Source organism: Centropristis striata, chromosome 12, assembly GCF_030273125.1.
Source record: "Centropristis striata isolate RG_2023a ecotype Rhode Island chromosome 12, C.striata_1.0, whole genome shotgun sequence".
Lineage (NCBI taxonomy): Eukaryota > Metazoa > Chordata > Actinopteri > Perciformes > Serranidae > Centropristis > Centropristis striata.
In genome coordinates this window covers 3402046-3412898 of record NC_081528.1, presented here as the reverse complement: position 1 = coordinate 3412898, position 10853 = coordinate 3402046, and the positions used below count along the sequence as shown (strand labels likewise).

The 10853-nt window shown below is 35.1% G+C and overlaps 1 protein-coding gene across 1 annotated transcript; it reads left to right on the top strand.

Moving 5' to 3' along the window:
• The first annotated feature begins 342 nt into the window (after positions 1-342).
• On the top strand, positions 343-5850 carry LOC131982218 (uncharacterized). The gene is made up of 7 exons (XM_059346815.1): positions 343-577; positions 1647-1709; positions 1866-1928; positions 3756-3839; positions 3915-3998; positions 5249-5374; positions 5456-5850. Exons 1-7 carry the CDS (start codon positions 343-345, stop codon positions 5734-5736), a joined length of 936 nt encoding a protein of 311 aa, XP_059202798.1. The 3' UTR covers positions 5737-5850.
• Positions 5851-10853: the final 5003 nt, after the last annotated feature.

Sequence of the window (10853 nt, the reverse complement as noted above, 5' to 3'; positions counted from 1 at the left end):
TGTCTGCGTTTGGGTCCGTTCTTTTAAGAACCATTACAAAAACTAATAACTACACTAAAACTAAGCATGTTCCAAAAAGTAAAAAACTAATTAAAACTAGCAAACTCACTCTAAAAACCTCATTAAAACTAACTAAATTTGAAAACAAAAAGCTGCCAACTGCATGAGAGGCGTTCATGGTCAAAGTGTTCCAGCAGCCTGCAGCAGCTGGTGTCTTCTCACCTGCACACAGATCATATCGTCTCATCTGAGGCCAAACTAGAACACGTCATCCCAAACAGGATCCTTGGAGTGTGGGGAGGATATAAGGCGGGCCGACTGGACCTCTGCACCTTTGTGAAGATGGTGAACTGGACAATGAGGGCTGTTGGTTTGCTGCTGCTGCTGCTGCTGGCTCTGGGTGGGTCAGGAGCTCAGGGGGAGCTTCAGGAGACGGCTCCGACAGATCCAGCTGAGGAACCGACCGAGCAGACCACAAAGCAGACCACACCTGACATCTGGGCGGAGGTGAGGGCTCTGAGAGACATGGTAGTGAAGCTCGACCTGCATGTGGAGCTGCTGCAGAGAGAGAACTCAGGTACACACTGATTACTGTTCACCACACTGCAAAAACTGAAATCTAAGTAAGATTAAATATCTCAGATCAAGGGGATATATGCTTATTTTTTGTCTGATAAGATAGTTCTTAGTCAGCATCTTTTATGTTCTGTGACTGTTTCACTTGTTTCAAGTGTTTTGGTCCTTAATTATCTAAATAAGATATTTCTGTGTCTTTTTTAAACATTTAACATGAAACATTTAACTATTTTGTGTCTTTTTTTAGCCATTTTGTCTTTTTTAATAATTTTGTGTCATTTTGTCTTTTTTTAGGCATTTTGTGTCATTTTGTCTTTTTTTTAGGCATTTTGTGTCTTTTATTTAGTCATTTGTGTCTTTTTAGTCAATTTGTCTTTTTTAGTCATTTTGTCTTTTTTTTTGGCATTTTGTGTCTTTTTAGTCAATTTGTCTTTTTTAGTCATTTTGTCTTTTTTTTTGGCATTTTGTGTCTTTTTTTAGTCATTTGTGTCTTTTTTTAGTCATGTATATAAAACTGCTATTTCAAAGTAATAATTTCTTATTTAAAGCATAACTAACAAATCATAACTTTGACATAATTTGACCTCTTCACATACCTAAAACATGCAGCCAGATGGAATCAATTGTTTTATTATCAAGTGTGTATTGTTGTGTAGTGTGTGAGAAATTACCTAGTACATTGGCACATAGCTGTAAACTGACACTTGATATTTAAACATTTAACATGAAACATTTAACAACAACAATCAAAAAAATATTCAATAATTCTAAGGTATTTGTGGGTTCATCGAGCATAGATATTTTTACTTGTTTTGGAAAGTCTTGACAAGCCAAATTTTGTTGTTCCATTGGCAGATAATTTTGCTATTTTTAAGCAAAATACACCTAATTTTTGTATTTTTTTCCTTCTTTTTGGGAGGTGGCTTTTGTCTTTAAGTTGTCATGGATATTTACAGCAGTTTTCAGTGTATTTCTGAGGTAAAATGAGGGTCAAACTACTGTAAATAATGTGTTGTGCATGTTAACAGCGTGCTCTGCTCTGTAATTCACTTTCATTGCATCAACTCCAGAACAGGAGAGTGAAATTCTCATCAGCAAGTTCAGGATCAACGAACTGGAGAGAGAAAATGCAGGTGATGAAGTGTGTCAGTGCACTCATGAACTGACTGTGAGCTCCACAATAAATGTTTAGGAGAAATCTATATGAACATGTACATGAGGATCTATCTGTGTTTAACTGTTGTCATGTAATAATTCACAAACAAAATCAAATTTCTTCTGTTTTTCAGTTCAAGAAACTCAACTGGCTGCCACCGAGAGCAAAACAAGTGACCTACAAACAGAGAATGCAGGTATTTCACTGTCAAACATCATGTTTTTTAACCACAATATTTGAAGCTGTTAAAGGTTTCATATATAATAAAGTTGGGACGCTGTAGAAAATAAATAAAACTGAAAGAAACTTAGAGAAACAAAATTGTATCAGTTTGAACATTTTCTGTCTTTGTCGAGTTTTCTTTATTAAATATATGTCACAAAGGATCAATAAATGATTGCTCTGTTTAATTTAAGACATTTCACAACTTTTATAGTGTCATGGATATTTATAGCAGTTTTCAGTGTGTTTCTGAGGTAAAATGAGGGTCAACCTAAATAATGTGTTGTGCATGTTAACAGCGTGCTGCTCTGTAATTCACTGTCATTGCATCAACTCCAGAGCTGCAGACCAGACTGAGCAGCAGTGAGAGTGAACTTCTCATCAGCAAGTCCAGGATTGAGATGCTGGAGAGAGAAAATGCAGGTGATGAAGTGTGGCAGTGCACTCATGAACTTACAATAAATGTGAATAAAAAATCAAATGTCTTCTGTTTTTCAGTCCAAGCTGCAGATCTGATGTCTCTGGAAACTCGACTGACTGCCACCGAGAGCAAAACAAGTCACCTAGAAACAGAGAATGCAGGTATTTCACTGACAAACATGACCACCATCTTTTCTGATTTTTGCTAGCAGATGAAATCGTTGAGAAGGCTTCTTCTGTCAATACAAAGTCCATAGAGAGCTATGGTTTGTTTGTTTTTAAAGTATTCATTCTGTAATATTAGTATAACCAAACATTGATAGATCTATATCATTTTTTCCTCTATTTCTGAATGATGCATTGCTCCCAAGCTGTTTTGAGACTTTTGTCTCTACATACTACTATTGTGTTTCATCACCAGTTCTCTTTTCCTCCTACTTTAACATTATCTTATTCTTTGAGCCACCATGTCAGCCCTTCGATGAACTTGAAAGTATTCCACATTTTGAATATATTATCAGTATTATTCAACTTTTCATTGCATTAATATTAATTTCACCCAATCCCACTTTTCTAACTATTCCTACTTGAACTTCTTCTGACACATTCCCGCCAGCATGACAGTGAAGCTATCCAGCTTTTCAACATCTGTCATTCTCTAGTACGGTTTAATCTCTCCTTTGGGCCATTTACAGAGGTTTAAGGTACATTTATGAGTGTAAATTTAACAGATAAAATGAGGGTCAAACTGCTTTAAATAATGTGTTGCACTGCAAAAACTGAAATCTAAGTAAGATGAAATATCTTAGATCAAAGGGGATATATGCTTATTTTTTGTCTGATAAGATAGTTCTTTTTAGTCAGCAGTTTTTATTTTAGACTGTTTTTCACTTGTTTGATAAAGATTCCACGGCTTTTGCCTTATTTCAAGAATTTTAAGAAAAATATTCTACATACAGATAAAAATCTTTGTAGCTGTATCAAGAAAAGTTCACTAGTTTTTAGTCTGACTTTGCTGGTATTTAAAGAAATATAATGCCTATGAATATAATTATGTCAAGATGATGGCTCCAGCATTTACTTATTAAGAGAAAATAGGTCACATGTATTTCATTAGAATCAAGAAAAATGCACTTGTTATTAGTTACACTAATTCTAAGCTAATTGTGGCTTCATTGAGATTAGATATTTTTACTTGTTTTGGAAAGTTTTGACAAGACAAATTTTCTTGTTCCATTGGCAGATCATTTTGCTATTTTTAAGCAAAATACACCTAATTTCTGTTCTTTTTCCCCTTGTTTTTAAGAGCTATTTTTTTTTGCAGTGTGTGCATGTTAACAGCGTGCTGCTCAGTAATTCACTGTCATTGCATCAACTCCAGAGCTGCAGACCAGACTTGGCAGCAGTGAGGGTGAACTTCTCATCAGCAAGTCCAGGATCGAGACGCTGGAGAGAGAAAATGCAGGTGATGAAGTGGGGCAGTGCACTCATGAACTTATAATACATGTGAACAATAAATCAAGCTTCTTCTGTGTTTCAGTCCAAGCTGCAGATCTGATGTCTCTGGAAACTCGACTGACTGCCACCGAGAGCAAAACAAGTCACCTAGAAACAGAGAATGCAGGTATTTCATTGACAAACATGACCACCATCTTTTCTGATTTTTGCTAGCAGATGAAATCGTTGAGAAGGCTTCTTCTGTCAATACAAAGTCCATAGAGGGCTATGGTTTGTTTGTTTTTAAAGTATTCATTCTGTAATATTAGTATAACCAAACATTGATAGATCTCCATCATTTTTCCTCGATTTCTGAATGATGCATTGCTCCCAAGCTGTTTTGAGACTTTTGTCTCTACATACTACTATTGTGTTTCATCACCAGTTCTCTTTTCCTCCTACTTTAACATTATCTTATTCTTTGAGCCACCATGTCAGCCCTTCGATGAACTTGAAAGTATTCCACATTTTGAATATATTATCAGTATTATTCAACTTTGCATTGCATTATTATTAATTTCACCCAATCCCACTTTTCTAACTATTCCTACTTGAACTTCTTCCAGCATGACAGTGAAGCTATCCAGCTTTTCAACATATGTCATTCTCTAGTACGGTTTAATCTCTCCCTTTGGGTCATTTACAGAGGTTTAAGGTACATTTATGAGTGTTAATTTAACAGATAAAATGAGGGTCAAACTGCTTTAAATAATGTGTTGCACTGCAAAAACTGAAATCTAAGTAAGATGAAATATCTTAGCTCAAGGGGATATATGCTTATTTATTGTCTGATAAGATAGTTCTTCTTAGTCAGCAGTTTTTATTTTAGACTGTTTCACTTGTTTGATATAAAGATTCCACAGCGTTTGCCTTATTTCAAGAATTTTAAGAAAAATATTCTACATACAGATAAAAATCTTTGTAGCTGTATCAAGAAAAGTTCACTAGTTTTTAGTCTGACTTTGCTGGTTTCTAGAAATATAATGCCTATGCATATAATTATGTCAAGATGATGGCTCCAGCATTTACTGATTAGTAATTCAAGAATATTTTTCAACATATTGAGAAAATAGGTCACATGTATTTCATTAGAATCAAGAAAAATGCACTTCATATTAGTTAGAATACACTAATTCTAAGGTATTCGTGGGTTCATTGAGATTAGATATTTTTACTTGTCTTGACAAGACACATTTTCTTGTTCCATTGGCAAGATTCCTAATATCTGTACTTTTTTCCCCTTGTTTTTAAGAGCTCACTTTTTTTGCAGTGTGTGCATGTTAACAGCGTGCTCTGCTCTGTAATTCACTGTCATTGCATCAACTCCAGAGCTGCAGACCAGACTGATGACTTACACTGACTTTGTTCTGTTAACAGAGAGAAAGGTGGCCTTTTACACAGCTCTGACTGATGAAGGAGTTGTTGGACCTTTCAGCTCAGACACCACACTGAAATACAGCAAAGTCTTCACCAACATCGGCGATGCTTACAATCCATATACAGGTAATTTACTGCAGCTCACATCAACATGTTTCCTCATGTAAATCTACATTGTTACTGTTTTTAATTTTCTCTCCTCTGTAGGTTTCTTCACAGCACCAGTCAGAGGGGTCTACTACTTCCAGTTCACTGCATGTCGTCGCGAAGCAGGTTCCATGGGTGTCAGTGTGTACAAGAACAACCAGATGATCATGTGGAATGATGATTATGAGGAAGAGGGAGGTCATGAATATATAACCAGCTCTGTTGTCTTGGAGCTGATGGCAGGAGAGGAAATCCACCTCGTTCTCCCATCAGGAAATTCTCTCTTTGACAGTATATACAACCGCAGCACCTTCAGTGGCTCCCTCCTCTTCACACTGTGAGGATCCTTCAGCTGCTGTCTGACTCCTTATTGGCTACACTGTGACTTACTGCATGTACCAAATAATGAGATTCAGCATCTGACTTCTCTGTTGTGTCATCACATGAAAGCAACATTGAAATAAATCTATGAAGCATTCAGAAAATAATGTTTAATCCCTCTGATTCTCCACTTTGTTCTCTGTGACGGTTCCTCTCCTCCTTCACTGTCTCCCTCCACCTCTTCTGTGTGTTCAGACACCAGAGGGGAACACACCAGCTTTATAAATATCATATTTCATTTTATATTTTGATCAACATTGTATTCATCATGTTAGGGAAAACATCTGTATTTTTATTGCACTACTTTTAAACACAACTTTTTCAAACAATAGGAACAGTTTTTAGTGTCTGGTGCTTGTTGTAAACAAACAGAGATCACTAAGTGAACACCTCCTGCAGCAGCAGCACATCATACACACTGTACTGCTACAGAGCTAACTGTTAGCCTGTTAGCAATTTGCAGACTGGACGCTAAGGGGTTAACATCCCCTCCGGCTTTGCTTACGTGTGCATGTGTGTGTGCGTGTATCTATAAATGTAATCGCATCAAAGGATCAAAGGCGTTGGGGTCGACCAATCAGAGCAGTGCAATCAACAGAATTAACTGCAGCTGTAAAATGTTCCGACACAGTGACAGCAGCCAGAGGTGGACAGACTGGAATTTCTGGCCTCGAACAGAAAGCATTTTTGGCAAAACCATAATACCTATCATTGATCCGACTTCACTTTGAGCGTCCTGAGTTCTTCCTGAACGTCTACATATGTTTTTTTTTAAGAAAAATGAAAAAATAGCTTTGTAAGAGCGATCTGAAAAACTGTTAAATATGCTTTTCTACAGAAATCTTCCTGCATTCTTAATATGAGTGCCAATGAGGCTGTTGGTGCATGTTGGTGACGCATCTGTGCGTCCTACGCCTAAACTATTAATCTGACAGCTTTACTATAGGATTGTGAGTGAGAAGACTAATTTTCCTACGTTTCGATGTATAAATGATTTCTGTAGAATGGAATTTGCGGCCTGGAGCGCAGTTTTCAAATTTATTTTTTGACAATTTTTTCTCTCCCTCTACACTCTGGCGATGATGTCACACACTGTGACACGAACATTCCGTGCAATACACACCCATTAATATCTCAGAATTTCTCCAAAAATGATCATGGTCATTGAACAGGGATTGATAAAAAACTATATGACCTATCGAAACGTGGATTAATACACCGATACACAAGACTTGTGTCTACTGTTTAAAGTGTAAATGGAGTCTCTAGGTGAAATTATGCCGGAGAAGAAGAAGTTTGAAAATCTCCAATTATTGTTTTTTTTCGCTCATTTTTTTTTTGGCCATCCCATTCACTTCAATGCAAAATTTTGGGCAGTTTTTCGCGACTTACGTCCCGAAAAATTCATATTTCGTAGAGAAAAGTAATAGCACACCGATCACGATCAAACCGCACGTTTTGATATATAATTTGTCCTGCAACTCGACGAGACTAGTAGCCGGACGAAATTGTGTCCGGAAGAGGAAGAAGAAAAAAATCCACAGTATAACAGTAGTGCGCAGGGCTTCGCCCCTACAGCTGTTGTGTGCTCGGTGCGATTGCCCTGTGGCCCTGATTAAACAGGAGGCTGGTTCCCATTATCTACTGGAATTGCTTTGTATTAATTTAAAGATGTATTAAAACATGGGTCTCAAACTCGCAGCCAATTGCGGCCCTCGTGGCGATATTTTGTGGCCCCCACCTTGATATCCACCTTAACTTTTCCGTCATTTTTGCATCTATTTTTGGTAATTTTGTGCCTTTTTTGGTCATTTTTGCATCTACTTTTGGTCATTTTGTGTTGTTTTTTTTTTTGTCATTTTTACATGTACCTTAAGTTGTACCAGGCATTAAAATGAACAAGAAATTGAAGAAAACAAGGTGGTCTAATAATTTTTTCCATGACTGTATGTTTGCAGCGTTTTAATTTTTCTCAAGGTAGGGCTCATTTTAACTACTTAATATACTGTTATAAGGTTGAATTAAAAAATGTCTATTCACTTGGATTGGATTCACATGGAGTAAAAAATACAATATTTGTCTCAAAATGTAGTTAATTATCAGTATAAAGTTACATAAAATTGAAATAGTCAAGTACCTCAAAATCGTACTTAAGTACAGTACTTAGTAAATGTATTTAGTTACTTTCCACCACTGGAAATAACAGCATAGTTTTATTTCTAGCAGTCACTACTGATAAAAATGCAGAGACAGAAACATAACTCTCTACTGACTTATTAGGGCAGAACAAAACATATTTTCACGTCGCTGTTACTTCAGGTGGAGTGATTTCTAACAGTGAATTAAAGCTAAAAAGTTTCATTAGTTTGTGAACAGTTGACCTTTTACAGCACTCAATAAGAGCAACATGCATTTCTGGATGTCAACAGCAATTGCTCTCATCACAAGTCTCCATTTAAATGTAAAAAGCTGCAGATTTTGCTTCAAAGCTTTCGTTTCCAGCCCAGGAAGAGACACTTGTATGTTCATGTCTGTTCCTGCCTGGAGGAAGCTCATTAATATTCATCATGCTGCAGAAAGGAAACAACTACAGTGACTTCATGGAACTGATGCAGCATTTTTAACCTGCCTGATGAAGAAGAAGAGGAGCCACTGGTTGGACACACTATCATTTAGAAGACATTTAAACGTTTAAAACATGGGTCTCAAACTCGCGGCCCGCGGGCCAATTGCGGCCCTCGTGACGATATTTTGTGGCCCCCACCTTGATATGAAAGTTTAATGTGAGTTTTATATGAATGGCACTTTACCGTGTTGTGTGTGGAAGGTCCCTTTAATTACTTTTTATGGTAATTTTGTGTCTTTTTTTGGTAATTTTGTGTCTTTTTTAAATAATTTTGTCTTTTTTAAATAATTTTGTGTCTTTTTTTTAAATAATGTGTCTTTTTTTAAGTAATCCAGTGTTTTTTCAGTCATTTTGTGTGTTTTTCATTTAATTTTGTGTCTTTTCTTTTAGTAATTTTGTGTCTTTTTTTAAGTAATTTTTTTTCTGTCTTTTTGTGTCTTTTTTTTGTAATTTTGTGTCTTTTTTTTTAAATAATTGTGTGTCTTTTTTGGTAATTTTGTGTCTTTTGGGTCATTTTGTGTCTTTTTTAATTTGTGTCTTTTTCTTTAAGTATTTCAGTGTTTTTTCAGTCATTTTGTGTCTTTTTTTTGTAATTTTGTGTCTTTTTTTGGTCATTTTGATACTGCCTCCAGTTAATATTTACCCCCAGGTAATATGAGTTTGAGACCCCTGATTTAAAGTTTGCTTTACAGTCACTGGTAGCCAATGGTTCATTTTAAGTGAAGGTAGTATTCAGATTCTTTACTTCAGTAAAATTACTAATACTACACTGTGAAATAACTCCACTACAGTAAAAGTCCTGCATTCAAAACTTACTGAAGTAAAAGTACAAAAGTATCAGCATCAAAATGTACTTAAAGTATCAAAAGTAAAAGTACTCGTTATGCAGAATGAACCCAGTCAGACTGTTTTATATACTCTAAGAGTATTATTATTGTTGCATTTATGTCAGCATATTTTAACTTTCTCAGTATAGGGCTCATTTTAACTACAAAATATAGAGTTTAAAGGTTTAATAATTAAAAAAAGAAGTCCAGTCGCCTTAAAAAAAAAAAGTTAAAACTAGACCTAAAAAGTGACTAAGATAAGATCAGACTTTATTTATCCCACAGTGGGAAATATAGTCTTCACAGCATCTTAATATACAGACACAAAGATATAAGACATATACATACATTCTATACACATTATATACATACATTTCTGTTATTTGGCATTTATTATTAATATAGATTTGTTTTGTTTCTTTGTTTCTTTTCCTGAGAGTACTTTGCATTTCATAGATATTGCACATTGGAGAAAATGTTTTTCACTAAGGTAAATAGAATAAATAAGTTGTTGCATGTAGTATGAACATCAATGAATAAATATATTTAGATATATGCAGAAATATACACAGTATAGTATTTGTGGTATATGACATATATAATATAGGAAAAATGCAGAAGGTCTAATTTAGGCCTAATGTGGTTGGGTGTAAACAGAGATAGTGCAGATAAAGCATTAAAGTGACCTGGTGGAACAAAAAGTACCCAATTTCAAAAAGCTTATTTTTTGTTACTAGGCTAAGTTTAAACCCATTTAACAATTCTAATCCATTAATAGGGTGTCCTGTATTGCATTTAACCCTATCATGTATATTAATATATGTTGTGGAGATGCAGAGAAAAAGGCAAATTTGTTAGCAGAAAAGGTGTCTAGTTTATTTATATTAAAATAAGAAATATGATTAAAAATAAATACCACGAACGCCCAATGTGACATATATGTCACATCACAGATCTTTGACATTTAGGGCAATATTTAAAAAAAAGAAAAAACTTCATAAATGTGTTCTATGTGGTCCACTTGGTCTGTGGTATATCCCTCATCATTTTCTTTCAAGGATAAATGGTTCTGGGTTCTTATGGGTTAAAAGTGCAGTGTAAAAATGCACAAAATTACTTCTTGTAATTAATGTTGGTCTGCTGTTCTTGCACTGAAAAAAAAAAAATCACAGTAAGTGGTTATTTTTTATTTGCTTCAAACCTTTTGTATTCCTATTTATACTGTTATACATGCATTTGAGCATGAAATATGTTAAGTTACTGCACTGTTATCAAATAGACACAGAATAAACAAATAGACACAAAATGACCAAAAAAGACACAAAATGAACAAAGAGATTACACAAAATGAACAAATAAGACACAAAATGACAGAAAAGACTCAAAATGAAGAAAAAAACCCCACAAAATGACCAAAAAGACACAAAATGAACAAAAAAAGACAAAAACACACCCAAAATCCCCTCCAATGTTACCCTATGGAGAGGCTAGAGTGATGACATCATCAAAAAAGACACAAAATGAACATAAAAAGACACAAAATGACCAAAAACATTCAATTAATGTTGGTCAGCTGTTCTTGCACTGAAAAAAAAAGAAATCACAGTAAGTGGTTATTTTTTAT

What these genes read in the sequence shown, in the direction of transcription:
- LOC131982218 (XM_059346815.1), top strand. Translation starts at nt 343, where the DNA reads ATGGTGAACTGGACAATGAGGGCTGTTGGTTTGCTGCTGCTGCTGCTG. An exon ending in GCTGCAGAGAGAGAACTCAG is followed by an intron (nt 578 to 1,646) that starts GTACACACTGAT and finishes CATCAACTCCAG; the next exon opens with AACAGGAGAGTGAAATTCTC. An exon ending in TGCTTACAATCCATATACAG is followed by an intron (nt 5,375 to 5,455) that starts GTAATTTACTGC and finishes TCTCCTCTGTAG; the next exon opens with GTTTCTTCACAGCACCAGTC.